Below are 27,563 nucleotides of genomic sequence, written 5' to 3' on the forward strand. Positions count from 1 at the left end.
ATCATGGTGGGGTATGTGGGTGGGCTGGAAATGGGGATGGGGGAACGGAAGCCGGGGCTTCCCCGATGCTCCCCAGACAGCAACATAGACAATAAATACCCCCTTTTCCCATCCAGCGTTTTCAGTGCTCGGCCCCTTCCCCCGGCTGCTACGAGGGGGGGTCGTGGCGAATGGCGGGGATCTTGGCTTTGGGGGGACGGGTGGAGGAGCCCGAAGACGAGGAAGAGGAGGAGCTGCTGCTGCTTCGGCGACCCTCAGCACCGGTGCTGGACATCTTGAGCTTACGCCGTTTGGCCAGAGGGGCGTTTTCCACGCTTTTTAGGAAAAACCCTTCGCGCTTCCCCTTGTTGAAGGCCTAGACGAGAGAGAGGGGAAAAAAATGTGATTTTAATTTTTTTATATATATCAAAAGAAGGATTTCTTTCTATTTCCTTTTTTTTAAAAAAAAAAAAACAGTTTATATATATATTTTCACATTAAAGGTAAAGATTCCCCTCGCACATACGTGCTAGTTGTTCCCGACTCTAGGGGGCGGTGCTCATCTCCGTTTCAAAGCCGAAGAGCCAGCGCTGTCCGAAGACGTCACCGTGGTCATGTGGCCGGCATGACTCAATGCCAAAGGTGAACAGAAAACGCTGTTCCCTTCCCACCAAAGGTGGTCCCTATTTTTCTACTTGCATTTTTTACCTGCTTTCGAACTGCTAGGTTGGCAGAAGCTGGGACAAGTCACGGGAGCTCACCCCGTCACGCGGCACTCGGGATTCTAACCGCTGAACTGCCGACCTTTCGATCGACAAGCTCAGCGTCTTGCCTCCTCCAAAGGCAATCGTTTCCAATCCAGAGATTGCTTTTGGGGGGTGGGGGGAGCTGATAGTTTTTAGATGGCGCTCAGGGCCCTTCTCCCATACGACCACCCCTCATCCCATCCCCATCCGTCCCTTCGAAAATAAAATAAATCCCCCAGCCTTAAAACTGGTAACTCTCACCATAAACGTCACGTTGACGCCCGTTCGCACGGCCGGCCCGGAGCTCTCGAGGATGTCCGGCGTCATGAGCGGAGTGGACGAGAGGGCGCTGCCATCTTGGAGCCACTCGCTGTAGCGTAGGTTGGACATTTTCAACCGCTTGGCAGGGTCCACCGTCAGAAGACCTGGCCGAAGACGGGCAGATGAGATTTCAACCACAAAAACCACCCTCTCGGCAAACAAACTGGTGTCTTCCCCTCCCTATTTTACTACAGATAATCCTTTGATTTACGAACGTTCATTTAGCGACCGTTCGAAGACCATAGTTGAGCTATGGTCGGCTTTCACACTTGTGATCCTTGCAGCCTCCTCACTCCCCCCCCCCAGGGGTGGGCTGCTGGGGGTTCGCAGGGGTTCGGCAGAACCTCTAGCTAAGATTCTGTGCAGCTTGGAGAACCCCCAAATCCCACTCCTGGCTGGCCCCGCCCACCCTGCCCCTCCCCTCCCAGGAGTCCCCACACGGTCCGTTTTGGTTGCAGGTAAGTGCAGGGCACGCGCGGAGGCTCGGGGAGGGTGAAAAACGGGACTACTGGAAGCTCGGGAAGGCCGGAACCGGGCCTCCGGAGCCTGGGGAGGCCGTTTTTGCCCTCCTGGAGGCTCAAGGAGAGCCTCTGAAGCCTGGGGAGGGCAAAAAGCCGCCCTCTGCCATAGTGCAGGAGGCCGACTAGGCCATGCCCAGCATGGCCACACTCACCCAGCAACCGGGCAGAGAACCCCTCGGTAAAAATTTTAAACGGACCCCCCCGCCCCTCCACCGTCACATGATCCAAATTCAGGTGCTCGGCTCATACTTATGACCGCTGCCATATTCCCAAGGTCACACGATTCTCCCTTTGTGACCTCCTGGCAAGCCAAGTCGATGGGGAAACCAGATTCTCTTAACCTTTTTCACAGGGCCGTCGTAACTTCGAGTGGTCCCTGCATGAAGGTTTGTGAGTCGAGGGTTATCTGTAGTAAAGTTGAAAACGCTTGTGGCTTGTGCCAAAAAAAAAAGAAAGTTGGGAAAATGCAGAAGTAGCTCAGCTGGCGAAACCTCCGGTTCCTCCTTCGCCATGTGATGGAGGGGTTTCCCAGAAACCGGCAGGCTGGCTTTGCACAACACGCCTGAACCCAATTAACCCCCCCCTTTTTTTTTTTAACTACATCTCAACCACATATTTAATTGTAAGCACGCCCCAAACAGGCTGGTTTTGCACAGCACCAGCTAAAGCCATGGTGGCGCAGTGGTTAGAGGGCGGTACTGCAGGCTACTTCTGCTGACTGCCGGCTGACTGCAATTTGGCAGATGGAATCTTCACCAGGCTCAAGGCTCAAGAGCCTTGATAGTACAGTGGTCTACGCACCCTGTTATTAACACAGCTGCCTGCAATTTACTGCTGGTTCGAATCTCGCCAAGGCTCAAGGTTGACTCAGCCTTCCATCCTTTCTAAGGTAGGTGAAATGAGGACCCAGATTGTGGTGGCAATAAGCTGACTTTGTATAAAAAAATATACAAAAGAACGAAGGCTATTGCTTAATGCATTGTAAGCCGCCCTGAGTCTCCGGAGAAGGGCGGCATATAAATCAAATTAAAAAAAAAATTAAATGCATCTCTCTTTCTTTCTCTCTCTCTCTTTCCCTCTCTCCTTCTCTTTCCTTCTTTCCCTCTCTCTCTCCCTCCCTTTTTCCCTCTCTCCCTCCCCAATTTGGCGGTTCGAATCTCACCAGCCTCAATGTTGACTCAGCCTTCCGAGGTGGGTAAAATGAGGACCCAGATTGTTGGAGGGCAAGAGGCTGACTCTGTAAACTGCTAAGAGAGGGCTGTGAAGCGGTATATAAGTGTAAGTGCTATTGCCCTCCCTTCCTCCCTTCCTTCCTTCCTTCCTTCCTTCCTGTTAGAATGCAGTATTTCAGGCTAACTCTACCCACAGCCAGCAGTTCAATCCTGACCAGCTCAAAGTTGACTCAGCCTTCCATCCTTCCGAGGTCAGTAAAATGAGGACCCAGACAGTTGGCGGGCAAATATGCTGACTCTGTAAACCGCTTAGAGAGGGCTGTAAAAGCACTGTGAAGTGGTACAGAAGTCTTAAGTGCTACTGCTAAAGCATCAAATCCGTAACCTAGGTTAGCCTAGGCGCGTTCGGCCAATGCAATCACCTGATCGACCTGACCCGATTTAAGCGTGTTGTGTGAACATAGGACCCCACGATGAAAAACACGTCGGAAGGTCTCCCCATTCCCCTGCCTCCGTCTGTCCATCCCCATCACCTCGAACCAGCTCCTTGGCCTCTTCGGACACGTTCTTCCAAGCTTCGCTCTCCAGGGAGAACTGCCCTTCCTTGATTTTGTGCATGATGTCGGCGGCGTGGCTGACCGCGCTGCCTTCTTGGCTACTGTGGAAGGGGACTTGGCCAGACAGCATGGTGTACTGGAAGGAAGAGAAGACAAATGAGCCGAAGGAGACGGCAGCAACGTCTCGTCTCCCCATGCGACTGGCAAGCCTGTCCTACCTTGCAGGGTCGTGGTAAAAAGGGATGCCCACCGAGATGATTAAATAGGGAGGTTTCCTGCTCTTCAGCCCATTGATTGTCCTGAACCCCTGTTGGTTCCCCTCAATGCCCCTAAACAATTACAAAATCTGTGGGGTCATTTGGGGCTCTCTGAGCTTGTTTTTTTTTTTTTTTTTTGGAGACGTTTCATGACCCTACTAGGGAACATTATCAGTGCTAGAAGGGAATGGGGATTGTTGTAAAATGTAGGAGGAGGAGGAAGAGGACTGTGGGGTCGTTTGGTGCTCTCTGAGCTTGGCTGTTTTTTTTGGAGACGTTTCATGACCCTACTAGGGAACATTATCAGTGCTAGGAGGGAGTGGGTATTGTGGAGAAGGAAAAGGGTGGAGGAGGAGGAAAAAAAGGAGGATTGTGGGGTCCTTGGTGCTCTCTGAGCTTGGTTGTTTTTTTTGCAAACGTTTCATGACCCAACTAGGGAACGCCATCAAGGCTAGAAGAGAGTGGGGTTTGCAGAGTGAAGGAGAAGGAAGACACCAGGGTGGTCGCCGCTCCCCGAGCAAAGCTGGTTTTCTGCAGACATTTCCTGGCCCAACTAGGTAATCTCATCAATGCTAGAAAGGAGTGGGGTTGGTTCTCGTGATCTTTTACTTACTGATGATGTTCCCTAGTTGGGTCATGAAACGTCTGCAAGACAACAAGCAAGCTCAGGGAGCACCAAGGACCCCTCGTTTATACCTAGATATATACCGCACGCAAACGTAGCCCAGCGGCTTCATTGAATGGCCGTCCCCGTCCCTTTTGACCCGTTCAACCTACCAAGATCACCCCCAGGCTCCAGAGATCGCAAGATTCATCGTAGCCTCCATCCTGCAAAAGTTCGGGGGCCGCGTACTGGAGGGTGAAGCAGGGGGTCTGCATGGGCTGCGAATTCTGAGGGCAGAGGCGGGCAAAGCCGAAGTCGATCACCTTCACGGGGGCGCCCTCCGACTCGTCCGCGTAGAGAATATTCTAGGAGCAAAGTCACAAAAGAATCACAGGTAGTCCTCGACTTACGACACTTCGCTTAGCGACCGTTTGAAGCGGCAACGGTGCAGAAAAAAAAGACGACCTAGGACCGTTTTTCTACACCTACAACCGTTGTTTATACGTTAAAATGGGACAAAGAAATTTCTCGCTTAGCAACATAAATCTTAGGCTCAATTGTGGTCGTAAATCGAGGTCTAGCTGCATTGTTAATCCTCGAGGACACAATTGGGGAACCCCGCTTTTGTGGCCTACCCTACAAATCTAACATGGTTTGCTGCAAGATGGCTAATTGATTCAGGCACAGTTAGGGTGGGATCCGACAACGCACAATGGGCGTAGGAATTTCCATCGCAAGTCCCAAGTCGTCATAAGCTGAATCGTGAAAAGGGCCTCCCTCTTTTCCTAGCGTACCTCGGGCTTGAGGTCCCGATGCACCACTCCCGAGTCGTGCATGAAGCTGACGGCGGAAACCAAGCTGCGCATGATCTGACTGGCTTCCGACTCGCTGAAATGTTGCTTCTTCTTAATCCGGTCCAGGAGCTCCCCGCCCCTCAGCAATTCCATCACCAGGTACGTGTGGTACTATGGACAAAGAAGGACAAAAAGGTACTCAACGGCTTTGAAACTCGTCGAATTGACTACTAGACGCATTTAAAACACGAACAATTTTGTCCCGGTACTCATTGTTGGTTTAGTACCCGATGCACAAGCTATAACTTGTCGAAGCCGGCTGCCCTGTGACTCACTATATGATTCCTTACAGGAACAATTTGTTTGGTACACTCCCTCAGACACACAATTTCATCCTGCCTTGGGCTGACCTCTGAGGAAGAAGCTGGGGAGCCGTCCAAGGGAGACATGACAAGTTACTCATCGTTTTTGGTACTCATCGCGCCTCCCAGAATCAATCAATGATGAGTGCCGAGATACCCGGGATTCAGCCGGTTCGCACTAGTTCGTGCGAACTGGATGTTAATTTTAATCTGGTTCGCCGAACCGGTTGTTTGAAGGACTGGCTGGCCCCGCCCACCCTGTCCCGCTCATCCCAGGAGTCTCCACACATCCCGTTTTAGATGCCAGGTAAGTGCAGGCCGTGCGCAGAGGCTCCGGGAGGGCGAAAAAATGGGCCATCTGGAAATCCGGAAACGGGCCCATTTCCGGTCTCCAGAGCCCGGGGGGACGTTTTCGTCCTCCTGGAGACTCCAAGAAAGCCTCGAAGCTTGGGGAGGGCGAAAAAAGGGCCTACCAGAAGTCCGGAAACTGGGCCATTTCCAACCTCTGTGGGGAGTGGGGGGGGGGCACATGAATCCCACTACTGGAGGTACCCCTGTAAATGTGATAAATTGTGACGAGCCATATACTAATGTCTCTCCTTAGTTTTCACACACACACACCCCACAATAACAACCCTGTGAGGCAGGGTAAGCCCTAGATCAGGGGTGTCAAACTGGTGGCCTGCGGGCTGGATGTGTCACAGGCAGGCCACGCCGACCCCAGCTCCGCAAAGGCAAGAAACGTCACGATACGTCCACGTGACGCGGCGAGTTTGTCACCCGTGTCCTAGACCAACAGGCCAGCCCCAGAGTCCCATAAAAAGCTTCCGTGTCGTGAGGATGGACTTCAATTAGGGTCTCTCCAAATCTCGGGATCCAACCCCTTCATCCTTAACCAGGTTAAGGTTTCTCGAGATCTTTCCTCTCCGAGAACGAGGCTCCTCACCTGGTCGTGATGAACGTCGTGAATCTTGACGATGTTCGGGTGGGTTTCGCAGATCTGCAGCGCCGCCACTTCTCGCTGGGTGTTGACTTCCATCCTGCACCGGGGAAAAAAGGAGGAGAAAAGATCCCACTGTCCATCACAGCCGATTCCACGACTATATTAAGTCCTTTTTTTGTTGTTGTTGTCGCCTTTGCAACCCAACCCCATCAATCCTCCCTCCATTTTCCGCGCAGCACCAGTTTTAACCTGGCGACAGCCTCTTCGGCTAGCTTAGCGGCACTGCTGACCTGACCTTCCTACCCAAAAGGTCTAGAATTCTTAAATTTCAGGGATTCGAACACGAGCCCGATCAGGAGCTAAAAAGTTTCCTCAAGTCTTCCCACGCCGTGTGATCGTGTTCTCATCGACGCGGGGGAGCAACAGGATTGAAAATGGATTCCCCCCCCCCTTGCTGGGTGATATTAATAGCCAAGGCCACCCACTTAAATCTGGCTCGAGATTTGACGGCGTCTTTAGCAGTATAGACGAAATTTCAGCTGTTGCAGGCTTGAATTAGCAAAACACCAGTTTAGGGCCTTTGTCCCTTTAAAAGGCGGAACGTTCGAAGGCATTTCCGATTGGCTGCTTCCATCGGTCCCTCCTGATTGGCTGAGGCCATGTGTATAAATGCCCTCCCCCCCTTGCTCACAGACTCCCTGAGGCATTTCGCGTGCTGCATCCGAGCAGGAGTTTCTGGGCCAGAAATCCAAGATCGACTCGGCATAAAAAGAACAAAAAAAAAATGAAATGAAATGAAATATGAAAATAAATAAAATACTAAATAAAATAAAATAAAAATAAAAATATAAAATAAAATATAAAATAAAATACTAAATAAAATAAAATACTAAATAATACAATAAATATAATATAATAAATATAATATAATATATAAAATAAATAAAATAATAAAATAAAATATGGAAGAAATATGAAATATAAAATAAAAATAAAACATAAAATCTGAAATAAATCTATAAAATAAAATATAACATAAATCTAAAATATATCCAATAATAAAATGGAACTTTTCTGGATGGATGAGGCTAGCTAGGGGCAAAAAGCCCTTTGGAGAAAGGATATAAAATGAAAATTTGCTACCTTTTGCTGATGATTTTAACCGCAAATTCCGTCCCGTTTTGCCGATGTTGGCAACGGCGACACACAGAGAAGCTTCCCTCGCCCAGGGGCGGCTCCACCAAGTCCATCTCATATTTTTGGAAGAACGAAGAATCCTGGGAGAGGGGAAGAAGAGGAGAGAAGGAGGGAGTTAATAAGCAAGAAGGTTGAATCTTGCTCTCAGCATTGCAAGTAGAATCGCTTAATTTGGCTTCTAAATGGCCTCAAAGGCTTACAAACTCTGTGGATCCAATTAATACCTCGCCTATCACGAAAACTTTTGACTTTCCTGAAAGGCTGCTGATTTTCTCCCCGTAGTCCTTGACTTACAAGTGGAATTCACTCCAAAATTACGGTCATAAGCCCTGGCAGTCATTAAGCAGGTCGTAAAGCCAACGGGGCGGAGTCAGATTCCCTTAACAGCTGCGTTACCAACATAACAACTGGGGTGATTCACTTAACAACCGGTGGCACAAAAGCTCATCAAATGAGGCAAAATTCACTTAGCCGACGTTTCCCTTAGCAACAGAAATCTGGGCCTCTATGGTGGTCGTAATTCGAGAACTACCTTTACATCAATAAGACCCGGGAAACTTTTCAAGGCCCCGTTCACACATCCTATCAGTGTTCGAAGCGAGTTGCGTGAACCCAGTCCCCCCAGTTTGTAAACTAGAATTTTCCATCATGGTATATTAAGTGATTCCAGACACGCCCCTCCCCCCTCCGGTCCATGAAATTTGCCCCCGTCTTCCTACGGATTCCTGCTTCTCCTTCGGCGGATAATTCCCCCTTACCTTCATCATGGCACTGCGGACCACCGCAGACCTTCCAGGACGCTCCCCGTCGGACGCCGCCTCAAGTACATCAGCGGTCACAGCATTACGGTTGAAGAGAATTGACGGGGCGATGAAGGAATATCCCTTTTTGGAAAGAAAAACCAGAGACGGCATTGCGATCGCCCAGCCTCGGAGAGAAATGCATTTCAAACAGTTTATTTATTTACTTATTTATTTATTGGTTCGATTTATATGCCGCCCTTCTCCGGAGACTCAGGGCGGCTTACAATGCGTTAAGCAATAGCCTTCATACTTTTGTATATACCTGCTTAGTAGGGCTTTCGGCCCCCCCTAAGGGGTGTTCTTTTTTTTATACAAAGTCAGTTTATTACCCCCCACAATCCGGGTCCTCATTTTACCTACCTCGGAAGGATGGAAGGCTGAGTCAACCTTGAGCCTGGCGAGATTTGAACTTGCAGTAATTGCAGGCAGCTGGTGCTATTTAACAGCACTTTAGTCTGCTGCACCACCAAGACTCTTTGTTGTGGGCATTCGGTACATCTAGTCCAGTGATGGCTAATCTTTTTCTCTTCGTGGGCCAAAAGTGCGCGTGCTGGCACCCATAATGCAATGCGTGCCTCCTGTGCATGCGCGCACGCTACCCTCCTCCATGCATGCGCACGCAACCCCCACGCTCCCCCGTCCCCCACGCAGGCGTGCGTGAGAGGCGGGATTCAAAAACTTTAGCAACCAGTTGTCTGCCCAGTCTGCTGGGTGGGCGTGGCCATGGTGGGTGTGGCCTACTCGACCTCATGCACCGCAGCGGGGGGTCATTTTTGCCACCACCCCCCTTCCCCCCCCAGGGTCAGGAGGCTTTCCTCGAGCCTCTGGAAGGGCGAAAATGGCTTCTCCTGAGCTCCGGAGGGCAGAAATGGGCCCATTTCCGGACTTTCAGAACTTCCGGGAGGCCTGTTTTTCACCCTTTCCAGGCTCCACATGGGCCCTGCACTTACCTGGCATCCAAAATGGGCCGCATAGAGACTCCTGGGAGTCTCCTGGGCCCAAAAATGGGTGTACAGGGGGTGGGGCACATACACACGCAACTTCCACATGTGCCCCGCCCCCTGCACATCCCAAAAATCAGCTGGCTGGTGCAGCAGAGCTAAACTGGCCGATGGCTCCTGTGCCCACAGAGAGGGCTTGCGTGCCAGCTGTGGCACATGTGCTATAAGTTTGCCATCACAGGTGTAGTCTAATGAAGGGCAGAATTCAAGGGGATACGAAAACCGCCTTCCAATATTTGAGGGGCTGCCACAAAGAAGCGGGGTGGAGTGGGGTGGGGTGTCGGCCTATTCTCCAAAGCACCAGAAGGCAGGATGAGAAGCGACGGATGGAAACTAACCAAGGAGAGAAGCAACCTGGAACTCAGGAGGGATTTCCTGCCTAAGCAGAGGGTTGGACTAGAAGACCTCCAAGGTCCCTTCCAACTCTCTTTTTCTGTATGCTGATTTGCACAAATCGGCAAAGCACAGAACCACAAGGCTGACATCAGCGCATGCATCTTCCATCTTCCTACCATTGCCGTCATTGTATTTTTCTGACCCCACTCGCCTTTCGTTGGGTGAATCAAAATTTGCTGGGTGAATCGAGGACCCAAATTTTGACCACATAATAATCCCCCAAAGGAGGCTGCAATGGTCGTCAGTCCATCATTAAGTCACATTTTTCAGTGCCCTCTTGTAACTTTGAGCGGTTGTTAAATATATGATTGTACGTTTGAGAGGATCGCCCCCGTGGGCATTCTCACGCAGAAGGTGAACAATCAAGCATCTCTTTGAACTATTAAGAGAACCCCAAAGGACCCCTGAAATTTCACCCCCAGCCGCAAGACAACTACACACCGTTGCTAGCCGGTTGCTAAGGAAAAAAAGGAGGAAGTTTGAAAGAACATTTTGAAACTTGCCAAGCCAAAAAAAAAATCTAGTCCTCCAAGATGAAAAAAAAAAACCCTATTTTTATTCTGTCTTTGCAGATGAGTAAGTTTATGCAAGGCACTTCCTGAAATGATTTTTAGATCGCGAAAGTAAAAAAAACCAGCTGGTTTCAAAGCGAAAAACCACAATTTTTCTGGCCTCTTTTTAACCGCTCGGAAAGATCTTTTCAAAATATATATATATATATCTCCAATCTCTTTTCCTTCTCCCTGTGGCTTATGTTCATTTAATTCTCCCGCGTTCCAGTAATTTTGTGGCCCCTTGTCCAGGAAGTTTTGAATACGTAGAGAAATAACAATTTGGACCGATTAATTTTAAATTTTATCGCCTTGAACTTACACTTACAAACCCCCCTAGCCACGCCTACCCAGCCGGTCATTAGGGCAGAGAACCAGTTGTTAAAAAACACCAGGAACCACAAAATCCTTTTGACATATCTCCCTCTCCCCTCCCTCCCTCTTTCCCCCCTCTCCCTCTCTCTCTGTATCTCTCTATATCTCTCTCTCTCCCCCTCTCTATCTCTATGTCTCTCTCTCTCCCCCTCTCTCTATCTCTCTATGTCTCTCTCTCTCCCTCTCTCTATATCTCTCTGTCTCCCACTCTCCCCCTCTCTCTGTATCTCTCTATGTCTCTCTCTCTCCCTCTCTCTGTATCTCTCTATGTCTCTCTCTCCCCCTCTCTATCTCTCTATGTCTCTCTCTCTCCCCCTCTCTCTATCTCTCTATGTCTCTCTCTCTCCCTCTCTCTATATCTCTCTATGTCTCTCTCTCTCCCCCTCTCTCTGTATCTCTGTCTCTCTCTCCCCCTCTCTCTGTATCTCTCTGTCTCTCTCCCCCTCTCTCTATGTCTCTGTCTCTCTCTCTCCCTCTCTATATATCTCTCTATGTCTCTCTCTCCCCCTCTCTCTGTATCTCTCTATGTCTCTCTCTCCCTCTCTCTGTATCTTTCTTTGTCTCTCTCTCTCCCCCTCTCTCTGTATCTCTCTCTATCTCTCTATGTCTCTCTCTCTCCCCCTCTTTCTGTATCTTTCTATGTCTCTCTCTCTCCCCATCTCTCTATGTCTCTCTCTCTCCTTCTCTGTATCTATGTCTCTCACTGTATCTCTCTGTCACTGCCCTGGCTGCTTCTCCCATCCCCCCCCCCCCCCGTCGCCCTTGCCTTCTCAGGCCAGGTGAGGAGTGACTGGGAGGGGAAGGCAAGGGGCGGGGTCAGCCAGTGGTGGGATCACCTGACAGGGAGCCACAGCAGAGGGCCCAAAGAGCCACATGCGGCTCCAGAGCTGCGGGTTGCTGACCCCTGGGTTAAACGAACCCATTGTTTGTTATTTTTGTTAGTTTTGCCATAAACCTTATTAAGTGCTGGGTTTTTTTTAAAAAAAAAAATCATAAAATGAGCTCTGCCATCTGCAACACCTATGGAAATAATGGCATTTGGGGGGAACGCACCTGGAAGACACGGTCTAGGCTGGGAGGGGTCCCAGCCGGAGAGTAGATGGGCTCCAAGCTGGTGAATTCTTCGGCAAAGTTTCGCACGTCCAACTCGTGACGAATGAGGGGTTTAAACGGCGGCCTGATCCGGCGCGCAGCTAATTCAACCCAGTCCAAGACCTGGAGGGGGATAAAAATAATTGGGGAGAAGATATAACTAGACTGCAGAGAGAAACCAGCTCAAATGTTGCTCAATCTCGGCAATTTCAAGATGGGTGGACTTCAAGTCCCAGAATTCCCCAGCCAAGATGCTTGCTTATTTATTTATTTATTTATTTATTTATTTATTTATTTATTTATTTATTTATTCATTCATTCATTCATTCATTCATTCATTCATTCATTCATTTATTTTATTGGATTTCTATACCGCCCTACTCCCGAAGGACTGAGGGCGGTGAACAGCCACAGAATAAAACGCGTAGATACAAAATTTAAAATAGAATAAAAACGAATTAAATAATTTGGCTGAGACAAATTTAAAATACCCAATAATTTAAAAACAAATTAAAATGTACATTTAAAAGGGGAGAAGGTTTAGGCCAGGCCAGCTTGATGAAATAAGAAAGTCTTGAGCGCGCGACGGAAGGTGCGCAGATCCGGGATCCTCCGTATCTCGGGGGGGAGCTCCTTCCAGATCGTAGGTGCCCCCACAGAGAAGGCTCTCCCCCTAGGGGCCGCCAGTCAACATTGTTTGGCCAACGGCACCCGGAGGAGCCCCTCTCTATGGGAGCGTACTGGCCGGTGGGAGGCTATTGGTGGTAGCAGGCTTGAAGATGATTGGACTTCAACTCCCAGAATTCCCCAGTCAGCATGATTTAAGGTGGGTGGACTTCAACTCCCAGAATTCCCCAGCCAGCATGATTTAAGGCGGGTGGACTTCAACTCCCAGAATTCCCCAGCCAGCATGCTTTAAGAGGGGTGGACTTCGACTCCCAGAATTCCCCAGCCAGCATGATTTAAGGTGGGTGGACTTCAACTCCCAGAATTCCCCAGCCAGCATGCTTTAAGAGGGGTGGACTTCGACTCCCAAGATTCCCCAGCCAGCACACTTGAAGAGAGTTGGACTTCAACTCCCACAATTCCTCAGCCAGCATGCTTGAAGATGGGTGAACTTTGACTCCCAAAACGCTAGCTAGAGGATTCTGGGAGTTGAAGTCCACACACCTTAAAAATCACTGAGGTTAAAAGACCCCTGCTCTAAACAAAGATAAAACCCCAACAAAGCACAACAAAACCAGGCGTTGCGCAGTGACAATCGGTTGTCTCAATCCAATTCTCTGGGAAAGGACTCAGGAGGGAAAGGCTGGTCAGGAATCAGCCCTCCTCAACGTCTCCAAGGCAGGCGCAGGACTTGTAAACCTTACCCTGAAGAAGGGGTGCTCTTTAATCTCCTGGGCCCCCATTGGGCCGGACCCCAAGCGTTTCTTGGGGTCTTTGCACAGGAGCTTCTGCAGGAGGTCGCGAGCCTCGTGGCCGATCAGCGACGGGAAGGGAGGGCTGCACTTCAGGATCCGTCTAGAATAGCAATAGCAATACCACTTAAGACTTATATCCCGCTTCACAGTGTCTCACAGCCCTCTCTAAGCGGTTTACAGAGTCAGCTTCCTTGCCCCCAACAATCTGGGTCCTCATTTTAATGACCTCGGAAGGACGGAAGGCTGAATCAACCTTGAGCCCTATCAGGATCGAACTTCCTGGCTGTGGGCAGAATTAGTCTGCAATTCTGCTAACAGACAGGAAGGAAGGAAGGAAGCAATAGACTTCCTAGTGCCTCAGCCCTCTCTAAGCGGTTTACAGAGTCAGCCTCTTGTCCCCCAACAATCTGGGTCCTCATTTTACCCACCTCGGAAGGACGGAAGGACGAGTCAACCTTGTGCCTGGTGAAGATTTCGAACTGCCAAATTGCTGGCAGCCGGCAGTCAGCAGAAGTAGCCTGCAGTACCGCCCTCTTAACCGCTGCGCCCCCAAGTGCTCAAGAAGTCGGAAGCAGCAGGGAAAAATTCCTTTTATGTCTATAAAAATGTCCCCTCCTGGCCCTTCATCTGTGCCGGGCCTGATTACAGACCTTCCGCTGGTCTGTGGGTACCCAGCAAGGAGCCATTCAAATACCACTTTTTAATTTTTTGGGATGCTTTTTGCTTAGATTATTATTATTTTTTCTCCCTGGGAATCAAGTTACGTCCGTCGACCTCACGGCTCTCTTTCTTCCCCCACTTCCATCGCTCTTATATCTAGATTGGTTTTGCCCCTACTTTCATCGGCTACCTGCCCCCCCTCCTCATCTCCCCAAACCTTCCAGTTGCCCCACCCCCCCACCTCACCTGGACACCTCCGCTTGCGAGTTTTTCTCCCCTTCGAGGGTAAAAGGAGACGCGCCAGTCAGGAGCTCAAAAACCAGGATTCCCAAACTCCACCAGTCCACAGACTACAAGGGAGGAGAGAGAGAGAGAGAAAAAAAGGGGGGGGGAACTCAGGACTGAACCGGTACAATACAGGGGGTCCTCCACTTACGACTGTCCGTTTAGCAACTGCTCGAAGTTCCAACAGCATTGAAAAAAGGGACAGAAGACCGATCCTCACGCTTATGACCAGGGGTGGGCTTCAAAAATTTTAGCAAGGGGTTCTCTGCCCGGTTGCTGGGTGGGCGTGGCCATGGTGGGCGTGGCCTAGTCGGCCTCCTGCACCATGGTGGGGTGGGGTGGGGTGTTTTTGCCCTCCCTGGGCTCCGGAGGCTTTCCTCAAGCCTCCGGGAGGGTGAAAATGGCCTCCCCAGGCCCCAGAGCCTCTCTGGAGGCCGGAAACGGGCCCTTCCCGAATTTCCTGTAGGCCCGTTTTTCGCCCTCCCCAAGCTTCCCTGTGCGCCTTGCACTTACCTGCATCCAAAACAGGCCGCGTGGGGACTCCTGGGAGGGGAGGAGCGGGCATGGCCAGCCAGGAGTGGGATTTGGGGGTTCTCCAAATTGCACGGAATCTTAGCTAGAGGTTCTCCCGAACCCCTGCTTATGACTCACGACATCCTGATGGTCACACGATGAAAATTTGGGCACTGGGCAACCCAGCATGTATTTATGATGCTTGGGAGAGTGCTGGGGTCACGAGATCCCCATTTGTGACTTTCCCTGCTGGCTTCCGACACTCAAAATTAACCGGGGAAGGGAGGGGAATCTGGATTCATTTAACAACTGAATGATTCATTTAACAACTGTGTGAGACGTTTAACAACTGGCAAAAGCAAGGTCATAAAAATTGGGATGATTCGCTTAACAACCGCGTTGTTTAGCAATGGAAAAGTTGGTCCCAATTTTGGTTGTAAGTCGAGGACTGCCTGTACTCTTCTTTGCTTTCTTCCCCTTGTTCCCCCTAAGATATGTCTCCGCCTCTACTAGAAAAAAACTTTCCCTTCGCCACACTGATTTTATCAAAAGCTACTGTGCAGATAATTAATTCTATTCTTAGACATTAATTCTAAGAATTCTATTCTATTCTATTCTATTCTATTCTATTCTATTCTATTCTATTCTATTCTATTCTATTCTATTCTATTCTATTCTAATGCCGCCTCCTTTTTTTCCCCTGATACGTGAGAAAGCTGTTTTCCGGGCTCCGGTCTGTGGCGGAGAATTTTATGCCAACCTTCCTTCTCACCTTGCCGTGTCCACTTTTGCTGCGTACAATCTCGGGGGCCATGTATTCGATGGTGCCGCAAAACGAGAAGGTCCGTTCTTTCTGTGGCAAGGGGAAAGAAAAAGAAAAGGATGGAAGGAAGGAAAGAGAAAGAAAGAACGAGGAAGGGAGAAAAGAGAAAGAAAGAAAAAAAGGAAGGAAAGGAAAGAGAAAGAAAGAAAGAAAGAAAAAGAACGGAAGGAAGGAAAGAGAAAAAGAAAGGAAGAGAAAAAAGGAAGGAATAAAGAAAAAGAGAAAGATAGAAAGGAAGGAAGAAGAAGGAAGAAAGAGAAATAAAAGAAGGAAGAAAGAAAGGAAGGAAAGAGGGAGAAAGAAATAAAAGAAGGAAGGAAGATGGGAAGAAGAGAAAGAGGAAGGAAGGAAAGAAAGGAAGGAAGAGAAAAAAAGGAAGGAAGGAAGGAAGGAAGAAAAAGGAAGGAAAGAGAAAGAAAAGAGAAAGGGAACGAAGGAAGGAAGGATGAATTTTGATGACAATCAGTAAAGAGGCACATTTTGTGCAGCCGGAAGACTGAAGAAGAGAAGAAACCAGCAACCAGATCAGAATTGAGGATTATCTAATCTAGGGGTCCCCAAATTTGGCAACTTGTAGACTTCAACTCCCAGAATTCCTCAGCCAGCCATGAGGAATTCTGGGAGTTGAAGTCCACACATCTTCCAAATTGCTGGCAAAAGCTGCTCTTTAAATTCAAATCTTTATGGTCAGTGCACAACATATGCACAATGAGATTGGTTGAGCTCCCTCAGTGCACACACATCCCCAACACAATACAACTCACAGCGAAGACAGAAAATCCCTAACCCAATAAATCCCATTAACAAAAAAACCCGGTCCTATTGCACCAGTGCGAACATGTTACACGTTGCGCCGGCCCTGCAGTCTATCATACGACGTAGTTATGACGTTATTTCGCATTCCGGAGTCTGACAGCCCACGGATAAAAACTGTTCTTTCGGCCTGTTTGTGCGGCTGGCTTCGCTTCTATATCTCCTTTCCCGACGGTAGGAGAGTAAAGCTGTGTTGACCAGGGTGAGAGTCGTCCCTGAGGATTTTCCTCACTCTCCTAAAGCAGTGAGCCCTAGTGGTATCAGGGGGCAGCCTACGATGTTTTGTGCTGTCCTCACCACTCTCCATAGTGCTTTTCTATCCTCGGCTGTCAAGCCGGCATGCCACACCGGGATGCAATAAGTGAGAACGCTTTCTATTGTGGACCGGCAAAAGGAGGTCACCAGTTATTGTTCCAATAATTGTTTTTACGCAAGATCCTTAAGAAATGGAGTCCCTGTTGAGCCTTCCTGGACACCTGGATCGTGTTGTTTTTCCAGGTGAGGCCTTCACTGAGATGGACTCCCAGGAATTTAAAGGAGGAGACTCTCTCTACGCAGCCCCCCTCGATGTAAAGAGTTCCTCTCTCTTCCTCCGGAAGTCCCAACACCATCTCCTTGGTCTTACCGATGTTTAGGGACAGGTTGTTTTTTTAAGCACCAAGTGGGAATTTTTTAAACTCCTTTATTGAACCTTTATTCCCTGGAGCTGATTCTTTTTTCTTTCTTTTTAAAGTTTTTTTGTTTTGTTTTTTGACACACAGACAGACAGTGTATTTTTTTCTGAATAGAGTATTGGCCGGTTCACAAATTTAAACAATTTTTAGTCATTTCAACACAATTTGTATATTCCCCTCTTTGCCATAAAAATATGAACAAATTTAATTAGGGAAATTTGTAATAATTGGAAGGTGAAATGATACTGTCTTTTGAAATAAGTTAGATTGCGGTGAAAGTAGAAATGGTAAAAATTGGAATACTTTTAATTGCGTTGTTGGAGTTTATAAAATGACAAGTTCCAAAAATATAAATAACCTTAGGGAAATTGCAACAAATTGGAAGGAGAAATGATATTGTCTTTTGAAATAAGTTAGATTGTGATGAAAGTAGAAATGATAAAAATTGGAATACTTTTAATTGCATTGTTGGAGTTTATAAAATGACAAGTTCCAAAAATATAAATAACTTTAATTAGGGAAATTGCAACAAATTGGAAGGAGAAGTGATATTGTCTTTCGAAATAGTTAGATTGAGATGAAAGAAGAAATGATTAAGATGTTGTTTGAAGAGGTATAAATATATATCTTTGACAAAGTATTTGAAAATAAGAGATAAGATTTTAGGATATCAAGGAAAAAAATCTGTTATATAATTAATTGATTTTTTACTAAGATATTGGAGTATAGGATTTGGAACAAGAGTTAAGGAAATACATGGTATAAAATGTTTTTGATTTATTATCTTGATGTGAAATGAATGATTGTAATATTAGGAATTATGTTAAATGAAATTTCAAACTTAAGGGGTGTAATATAGAGAAGAAGAGAAATGGAATTTGGTTAAGATTAGAGTTAGGATGAATGGGTAATATTGATTTAATAAAAAAAAACACGAGCTGATTCTTCAAGCAATGCAGACTCAAACCAACATTTCTACTCAGTTCTGTCTAAACCCTAATCCCAGGAATCAGACAATCACAGATGCCGTTAAAGGAGCTTTCCCCACAATCCGAACTCACATCCTCTGTCACGAATTCCTTGCTCAGGCCGAAATCGGTCAGCACCACATGACCTTCATTGTCCAGCAAGATGTTTTCCAGCTTCACGTCCCGATAAATGATGCCAAGCTGAGGAATGAGAAAGGCAGCTCTTTGGCCCCTTGTGTGCCAACAAAACCACAATCATCTGACAAGCTCAACCCCCCCCCCCCACTATTTTGGCAGTCCTCGACTTATGACCACAAGAACCAGTAAATTCATCGGGAAGCAGTGCAGTTGCTAAATGAGGCATCCCCGTCACCGCACCGATTTCACGGCCTTTTAGAGTGGTTGTTAAATGAATCACCCACGGTCGTTAAGTGAGACATCGTATGACCCTGACTTGCAACCTTCCCTGCCAGCTTCCCCCATTTGGTTGTCGGAAGCCATCTTGGAAGGTCAGGAATGGTGATCCCAGGATCCCACAATTGTCAACAATTGTGTGACTTTTGCCAAGTGCTTGAATCGCAGCATCGTGGAGATACGGCGATGGTCATAAATTTGAGGAGCGGTCATAAGCTGCTTTTTTTCTCCTCCAGTGCTGTCGTCACTTCCTTGTGTGTCCATTCAAACTTGGCCAATAAAGAACTGGATTCTATTCCGTTCCATATTTTCTATTTCTATTTCTATTTCTATTCTATTCTACATTCTATTCCGTTCCATTCCATACTTTCTATTCTATTCTATTCTATTCTATTCTATTCTATTCTATTCTATTCTATTCTATTCTATTCTATTCTACATTCTATTCAGTTCCATTCCATATTTTCTATTTCTATTTCTATTTCTATTTCTATTTCTATTTCTATTCTATTCTATTCTATTCTATTCTATTCTATTCTATTCTATTCTATTCTATTCTATTCTACATTCTATTCTATTCTACATTCTATTCCGTTCCATTCCATATTTTCAATTTCATTCTATTCTATTCTATTCTATTCTATTCTATTCTATTCTATTCTATTCTATTCTATTCTATTCTACATTCTATTCTATTCTTTAGTTCAGGGGAGACGGGCGGCCTAGAAGATTTAAGCCATCCGTAAATGAAAGAGTTCTCACCTTGTGGAGGTGTTCCAGCGCCAAAATGATCTCCCCGCTGTAAAACCGTACTTCCTCCTCCGAGAAATGGTCCCGTTGGTACAAGTGAGTGAACAGCTCACCTCCGCTCACGTAATCTAGGAAGGAAACAAACGGGAGAGGCTCAGATTGAACCCTTAGCGCTGGCCAATGTCCCCCATCCCCGCTCTCCAATTCCCCCCCTCCCCATTTCTCCTCTCCCCACCTACCGAGAATCAGATGGAGCTTGGAATCCGTCTGGAAGGCGTAATGCAGCGTCACGAGGAAAGGCGACTGGCGGACGTGCTCCAGGACAGTCCGTTCAGTCCGTGTGTGCTCGGTCGTCTTGGCTTTGGCGACGATGGCCGCTTTGCGGAGCACTTTCATGGCGTAAAGCTTGCTGGCGTCGTGGCCGGTGAGTTTACGGACCAGGAACACCTTCCCGTAAGCTGAAGCGCAGAAAGAAAAGCAAGAAGGGGGGCTGGGCTTAGCGGGTGGTCCTCGTTTCCAAACCGTTCGTTTAGTGACCAAAGTTACGACGGCACCGAAACAAGTGACTTACGACCATTTTTCACTCTGACGGCCTTTGCGGCATCATGGGATCAAAATTAGGACGCCTGGCACCTTGCTCCTATTTATGACGGTGGCAGTGTTCCCGGGGGGAGGGGGGGAAGTTGCGTGACCCCTTTTTGCGACCATCCGACACACTCACTTAGCAACCGTGTTCCTAACTTAACAACTGCAGTGATTCGCATCACCAAGTGGGGCGCGTAACAATGAGGCAAAATTCACTTTTAGCAAACGTCTCGGTTAGCGACGGAACCTTGGAGCTCGGCGGCGGTGGTAATTCGAGGACTGGCCTGTATTTCATTTCCGCTTTTCGATGCCTCCCGCTGAATTGGGAGTGAAAAATAAGCTTCCATTGCAAGATTCTTAATGGGTTTGGTTTTTTTTAATCAAAGTGGGGGAAAATGCTGTCTCTATCATTAGGCAGAGCAAGGCAGGGAGGGAGAGAGAGAGAAATTCTAGCTAAAAACCTTGTAACCATGGTTTGCACTTACCTCCGGTCCCCAGGACTTTGAGCAGTTCGAAATTTTCCATCCCCACTTTCTCCTCATCGTGCCCAGTTAAATTTGCTACGGGGGGGCGAAAGAGAGACAAAAAACGCGTGTGTTTTCCCGCCGATAAAAGAATCCGAAATTTTAAAATTAAAAAAAAAATTTTTTTTAATTTAAAATATTTTAAAACTTTTTTTTTTATCCCCAACACGAGAATTTAAACCCGAATTATATTCCACGTACAATATCCTAACCTTGGAAATACAGAAATGCAGAGTTGGAAGGGGACACGCAGAGGTCATGCAGCCCCACCCTCTCCCATTTTTCAGGGCAAGATGATCGTCTCTGACCTCCCAGCCTGAGTTTTGAGGACTAGAATCTTTGCCAACGTTATTTGGATCCAGCTTCTTTTTCAAGCTGGGGCTGTTCCAAGTAAGCAGTTCCAGAATTTATAGTCTCAAGGAAGAAAAAAAAAATGATTTCACCATTCCAGAGAACAAGAGAACAAGTCCTCAAACTTGCTCCAGGCTTCTGGGGAGCTCAGAGAAATCAAAATAACCAATTGCAAGAGGGGGGGGGGAATGAAAATATTTAAGGGGGGGTAGCAGAGTTATCCCCTTTTATCCCCCTAAGCACGAGAATTGGCTTGGACGATTTGAAAAGATGCCTTCAAGAGAATTGCGAAACCAAACATACCTGTTTCTTTTTAAAAGCAACATTTTATTTATTTATGTATGAGAGGAGTGCCAAACCAGGGGAAATAATAAAGCTTTCAAAAAGTAAGCGACACAAAGTTTCCTTGAAAACAATATGAAAAAAAAGCACTTCAGATAAAGGAAAGGAAAGGAAAGGAAAGGAAAGGAAAGGAAAGGAATGGAATGGAATGGAATGGAATGGAATGGAATGGAATAGAATAGAATAGAATAGAATAGAATAGAATAGAATAGAATAGAATAGAATAGAATAGAATAGAATAGAATAGAATAGAATAGAATAGAATAGAATAGAAAATAGTCTCCCCTGAACTAAATATGGAATGGAATGGAATGGAATGGAATGGAATGGAATGGAATGGAATGGAATAGAATAGAATAGAATAGAATAGAATAGAATAGAATAGAATAGAACAGAACAGAACAGAACAGAACAGAACAGAACAGAACAGAACAGAACAGAATATGGGATAGAATAGAAAATGGGATAGAATAGAAAATGGAATGGAATAGAATAGAATATAAAATATGGAATGGCATAGAATACAACAGAACAGAATAGAATAGAATATGGGATAGAATAGAAAATGGAACAGAATAGAATAGGAAGTAGCAAATAGAATAGAATAGAATTATGGAATAGAATAGAATAAAAAATATGGAATGGAATGGAATGGAATGGAATGGAATGGAATGGAATGGAATGGAATGGAATAGAATAGAATAGAATAGAATAGAATAGAATAGAATAGAATAGAATAGAATAGAATAGAATAGAATAGAATAGAATAGAATAGTAGAAAAGAGAAAAAAAGAAAAGAGAATATAATAGAATATAGAATAGAGTAGAGTAGAATTCAATTCTTTATTGGCCAAGTTTGATTGGACACACAAGGAATTAGTCTCCAGTGCATAAGCTGTCAGTGTACATGCAAACAACAAAGTGACAGGTCATAGATCATAAATCATAGTTGCAATCGTTCATCATAAGATACAAACAACAAGTGATATCAACTTTTATCAACAACATCTAGTACAGGCCTCTTGAAAGAAAAAATCAAAAGAATTCAAAAGAATTCTTCAGCAGTGAGCTGCTCAAATAACAATTGCCACAAATAATAACAGTGCCCTTCTCCTGATATTCACACCATTCCTAGTGAACGCTAATCAACGCAGCCTATTCTGTAAATCAGCTAAAAATAAATAAATACAGTACATTTGGTGTCCTCCACAACTTCCTAAAGTCCCCCAGCAATTCTCAATCTTTAGGGTCATGGTAATTAATTAACTAATTAACTAACTTTATTGGATTTAGAGGCTACCTGACTGCCCAGCATTGGCATTTTGGCTTCAGCAGACTGAATTTATTATACAGGCTATTATTTCAGACATATTACAGTAGTTTTTTTTCCCCCTGTAATCTTTAGCTTCAACATAATTTTTTAAAAAAAATGTTAACTGCATCAGACCATCTTTTCCCAGCCTAGCGCAACCCTCTATCCCACTTTCCTGATTTATTAATTTTTTTGAACTAAATCAGGGATGGTCACACTAATTGGTAGTCCGTGAGAAGCAGTTTTTCAGCAGCTTTAAGCTGTGTAGACTTCAACTCCCAGAATTCCCCAGCCAATTTGTTTTAAAGTGGATGGACTTCCACTCCCAGAATTTCCTAGTCAACATATTTTAAAGATGGGTGGACTTCTACTCCTAGAATTCCCCAGCCAGCATGCTTTAAGATATGTGGACTTCTACTCCCAGAATTCCCCAGCCAGCATGCTTTAAGATGAAAGACTTCACTCCCAGAATTCACCAGCCAGTGTGGTGTAAAATATGTGGATTTCCACTCCCAGAATTCCCCAGCCAGCATGCTTTAAGATGAGAGACTTCACTCCCAGAATTCACCAGCCAGTGTGGTGTAAAATATGTGGATTTCCACTCCCAGAATTCACCAGCCAGTGTGGTGTAAAATATGTGGATTTCCACTCCCAGAATTCCCCAGCCAGCATGCGTAAGATATGTGGACTTCCACTCCCAGAATTCTCCAGCCAGCATGCTTTAAGATGAGAGACTTCAACTCCCAGAATTCACCAGCCAGTGTGGTGTAAAATATGTGGACTTCCACTCCCAGAATTCCCCAGCCAGCACACTTAAAGCTATGTGGGCTGGTGAATTCTGGGAATTGGAGTCCACCTACCTTAAAAGTTGCTGAGAGTGAGAACCACTGGGGTAGGCTGAGCCAGGACATCCCACAGGATCCGAGGGGCAACCGTGACCCTCTTCATTGCCTCCTCATCATTGAAACTTTTGCTCACACCTAAGTTACACCTCCCCACCCAATTCCCTGGGAGTCACTCCGTTTCCGGGTAGCTGAATCACAGGTTAATCAACAGGCAGTCAAGCGGGCTCACACTTGCCCTGGGAGGCTAACCAGCCCAAAGGGCCTCTTTTCCGACCCACACACACGTACGAACACGGCCCTTGCTTAAATCTTCCTCGGCTGCTGAGATCCCAGAGGGAGCTGTGGGTTTTCCCCACATTTTCTTCGATCCCACATCGGCCCTTCCGATCAACTTCTCTGCGCGCCGCGTGCTTCAAATTAAAAATTTAAAAAATAGGGCCATTTTAAAACCCTTTCCTTCTCCTTCGGGGTCTCTCGAGTAAAATCATTCATCCACGCTAAAAGCAATCAGAAAGAAGAGGCCCACGCACGCACATTAGACGCCCATTCTGTGTGTGTATATAATAGTTATCTTTTGAGAGCGGAGTGCAATTAAATTTTGATTTTAAATGTACGCAGATTAGCGTACATTTAAAGTGACAATCAAGTTTTGATCCTATTCTATTCTACCTTGGCTGCTCTTTTCTCATTACGATTTGCAAAAGTAGAATTTTTATCTATTTTTTTTGCTCGTTTAAATTATTCTATCGAAGCCGTTGAAAAGGAGAAAATCCAAAATCCGAAAGAAATCCACTTTACTAGTCTGTTTCGTTCCGTAATCCATCTTTTCTCCTACCAAAACACTCAGCAAACACTTCCCACAAAGCAAAGTCCTCTCCTTACGTCTTCCCGGGGGCGTGCTGTTCTCAAAAGGTAGACTGCCCTGCTACCTGGAGGCTCCATTTCTGAAATGTTGACTGACAAAAATGCCACTAAGCCCGTATCGCTTAAAACTTCCTGGGCTTAAAAGGGCACGTTGAAAGTGCGTTTTGGGGCCACACTTATTGTGCCATGATCCAGATTTACGGTAATTTAGGAAGCGGAAATTTAAATCCTGGAAGGAGGGGAGGGTTGATTGGCAAGCTAGGCAAATGGGGAGGTGTTGGGGCTTTGCATTGGGTATACCCGTGCACCTGAGTTCAGACAACATATTTAACCCCCCCCCCCGCCCCCGTCACCGATTAAAGGAGCTGCATTCACACATGAATCAATTGAGCTAGGCTTTTGACAGCTGCAGACAGACAGAAAGTGGGTTCCTTGCACGCTAAGTGTGCTATCGGCTTATGTTTTTCAAACCTGGCAACTTTGGGGTGTGTGTGTGTGTGTGTGTGTGTACACACTTCCAACACCCAGAATCCCCCGGCCAGCAAACCCACACACCTCTCACCGTTGCCAAGTTTCGGAAAACACAGATCTATAGGTGCTGCTGAGATCGGCCAGGGTTATATGGCCCAACCGGAAAATGGCCAAGGGAGACCTCCTTAATCTGCACCCCTTGGCAGCCCAAAAGAGGGGAGAGGGGGCTGCCTTAAGGCTCGACCCCAGCCCAGTGGGATTAGGGGAGGGGGCTCCTTCCCCTCTTTGCACCCCTCCCCACCCTTAATTTAAAGCCAGCCAGCCAGCCCTGCCTTCCAAACATTACCCTACACAGTTCAGATACTGTAAGGATGTTCAGATGCTGAAGGCAGAGGGGGCGTTCAGCCGTGCAACAACCCCCCTCCCCAAGAAACAGCCTTCTGCACCCCCTCCCTCCCTCCCTCCCACCACCCACCTGCCGCCCGCCTGCAGGCGCCACGGCTGCTCGCTTGCTTGCTTGCTTGCGCCCCCCTCCCCAGCCCGCCCCCACGTGCCAATCCCGACGGGGGTGGGCTGGTGATTCAGAAAGACATATAACCCCCCCCTCCCACCATGCACACACACACACACACGGGAGCCCGGGTTCCAGCTGGGCGGAGGGGCGGGGCTTGCATCCATGAAGGGGCGGGGCTTCCCCCCACTTTGAAAAATAACACTCGGCCAGGCCTGGCCAGCTAAAGCTTTTTTTGCCAGGGTCGCCTGGCTAGCTCTGGTGGGTCTCCAGACCGGGTTGGTTGGCACTGCCAAGCGCCCTTGTCTTTTGGGCCGGCTCTGGGTTCCACTCCTGCTTTTGCAAAGCCAGAAAGAGGGAGGAAAAGGGGGAGAAGCAACTGGTGGCTGGAATGTAGATCTGGGGAGAGGGTCCCTATCCCCATATCATTCCTGGCCAGGATAGCTTCCCAAGAGAGGATGCCCGCGCCCTGCGTCTCTGAAATCCCCCCTCCACATTCCCCTAATCTCTCTTCTACTGTGGCAGCCAACAGATCCCCTTCCCGATCCCCTCTGATCCGGCTCCCACCCTAAAAAAGGAAGCCCCCCCACCCCCTTCCCCATTGGCGCGCCCCGTTCCCGGCCCGCTTTCCTTCCTGCGCCCCAAACTCCGCGGCCTTCCCTCCAGCAGATCGACGGTGTGTGTGTGTGTGTGTATAGTGGGGGGGGGGGAGGGGAGATCCGGTTGTCACCCTGACATTTCAAAAACACCCCCCCGCCCCCATTTCTTGCGCCCCCCCCCACCCCCGATTTGGAGAGGCTCCAAGGGCGCGCGGTGCGCCCTAGGCGCGGCTTGGCGTCTCCAAAGGTCCCCTTGCGCTCCAGCCGCGGGGAGCGGGGTGTGGGGGGGGACCCCCTTGTCCCGGTGGGATTCCCTGGCTCCACGATCTCGGGGTACCGTTGGTCAGGGGCAGCTCCACCGTCTCCTCCTCGGTGCCGTCCTCCATGGCCGAGGACCGTCTCTCCCTCCTCTTCCTCCTCCTCCTCCTCCTTTCTTCCTTCCTCGCCTGTCTAGCGCTGCCTCCGCTCGCCTTACATGCTGTGCGGGCCGCACACGCTTCCTGGTGCAGCGAGCGAGCGCCCGCCGCGCCGCCTTCTCCTTCTCCTCCTTCTCTTTCTCCTCCAGGCCTGAGTCAAGAGGCAGGAATGCGAGAGGGAGCCCGGCAAAAGAGGAGGAGAGGAAGCGCAAAGCAAAAATAAAATTAAAAAAAAAAAATCTGGGAACCCGCCCCGGGGAGGGCTACTACGGGACCCCCCCCCCTTTCCTCCCACCTACCCACCCACCCACCCACCCACTCACTCACTCCCCGAAAGTTGCCTGCAGTTGTCACCCGCCGGAGAGGCACCCGCAAAAAAAAAGCGCAAAAAGGGCAGCGCCTTTTCCTAGAAGCCCCCCCTCTCCAACCCCACTTTGCCAACGCTACAGGTTTGGGTTTTTTTGGGGGGGGGGAAACAATCGGAGCGCTTCTTCCCTCTCCCGTCTGCAGCTCCCCTCTCCCCCCCCCCCAACCTCTCCTTCCTCGGTGGGGAGGCAGTTTTGGGCCGCCTAGGGCAGTGGTTCTCAACCTGTGGGTCGGGACCCCTTTGGGGGTCGAATGACCCTTTCACAGGGGTCGCCTAAGACCATCGGAAAACACATATTTTCAATGGTTTTAGGAATAATTTTATGGTTGGGGGTCACCACAACATGAGGAACTGTATTAAAGGGTCGCAGCATTAGGAAGGTTGAGAACCACTGGCCTAGGGTCTGCTGCCTTGACCCCCCTCGAAACAGGCCGAAGATACAGATAACTCCTAGAAGGTAGAACTTTAGAGACCCTTCCCAAGTTACAGAATAACAAGAGCTGTTATCCTTGGAGGTTGGTTGGTTGGTTGGTTGGTTGGTTGGTTGGTTGGTTGGTTATTTATTTATTTATTTATTTATTTATTTATTTATTTATTTATTTATTTATTTATTTATTTATTTTTATTTTTATTTATTGGTTCGATTTATATGCCGCCCTTTTCCGGAGACTCAGGGCGGCTTACAATGCGTTAAGCAATAGCCTTCATCCTTTTGTATATACCTGCTTAGTAGGGCTTTCGGCCCCCCCAAGCGGTGTTCTTTTTTATACAAAGTCAGCTTATTGCCCCCCACAATCCGGGTTCCTCATTTTACCTACCTCGAAAGGATGGAAGGCTGAGTCAACCTTGAGCCCGGTGAGATTTGAACTTGCAGTAATTGCAGGCAGCTGGTGTTACTTTAACAGTGCTTTAGTCTGCTGCGCCACCAAGGCTCAAATACCTGACCAAGACATTCCACATGTCTGCGAGAGAGAATGAGCATTAAATCTTATTCAATTCATTTACCGTGAAAAAGCAAGGCCTAATATAATATAAAAATATACGTGGCATAATGCTGATCAACAAGTGGATATTACTTAGATTTTATGGTGCTATCTTAGGTTTCAATTTAAACAATACACCAGAGTGAAAAATTGGAATCATTTGCCTTTGGTCATGATTCTTTTATGTTGTGACAGCAATTTGATTAATATTTGTAAAAATCAAGAGCCTTCTATCTCCCACTGATGTTGAGGTTGCACACTGCAGTGAATATGGGTTGGAGATGACGATATTCAAGATTCTTTCCGATGATAATTCTATGACATAATGGCTCTCGTGATGAAAGGGCTCTTCTCCTCTTGCTGCTCCACTGGGTGCCAGTCAACCACGTCCAGAGGGCGAC

The 27,563-nt window shown here is 47.5% G+C and overlaps 1 protein-coding gene across 1 annotated transcript; it reads right to left on the minus strand.

Annotated features, from left to right (window-relative positions):
* On the minus strand, positions 1-25,870 carry RPS6KA4 (ribosomal protein S6 kinase A4). The gene is made up of 17 exons (XM_070951427.1): positions 25,734-25,870; positions 20,063-20,137; positions 19,232-19,450; positions 19,005-19,120; positions 17,922-18,029; positions 15,323-15,403; positions 13,999-14,102; positions 13,042-13,192; positions 11,633-11,794; positions 8,212-8,337; positions 7,400-7,533; positions 6,260-6,353; positions 4,952-5,122; positions 4,331-4,522; positions 3,273-3,432; positions 987-1,150; positions 1-355 (listed from the first exon to the last, which is right to left on the minus strand). The coding sequence occupies exons 1-17, from the start codon at positions 25,780-25,782 to the stop codon at positions 149-151; spliced, it is 2,313 nt and encodes a 770-aa protein (XP_070807528.1). The 5' UTR covers positions 25,783-25,870; the 3' UTR covers positions 1-148.
* Positions 25,871-27,563: the final 1,693 nt, after the last annotated feature.

Source organism: Pituophis catenifer, unplaced genomic scaffold (assembly GCF_029215685.1).
Source record: "Pituophis catenifer annectens isolate HBS135680 unplaced genomic scaffold, rPitCat1.0.hap2 SCAF_10, whole genome shotgun sequence".
Taxonomy (NCBI): domain Eukaryota; kingdom Metazoa; phylum Chordata; class Lepidosauria; order Squamata; family Colubridae; genus Pituophis; species Pituophis catenifer.

Bases quoted from the DNA above. Each gene is read 5' to 3' on its own strand.
- RPS6KA4 (XM_070951427.1), bottom strand. From the start codon at position 25,782: ATGGAGGACGGCACCGAGGAGGAGACGGTGGAGCTGCCCCTGACCAAC. The intron at 19,451-20,062 runs GTAAGTGCAAAC...TCTGCGCTTCAG, and splicing joins CAAAGTCCTGGGGACCGGAG to CTTACGGGAAGGTGTTCCTG. The intron at 1,151-3,272 runs GTGATGGGGATG...GTCTTCGGCCAG, and splicing joins GGCCAAGGAGCTGGTTCGAG to GTCTTCTGACGGTGGACCCT.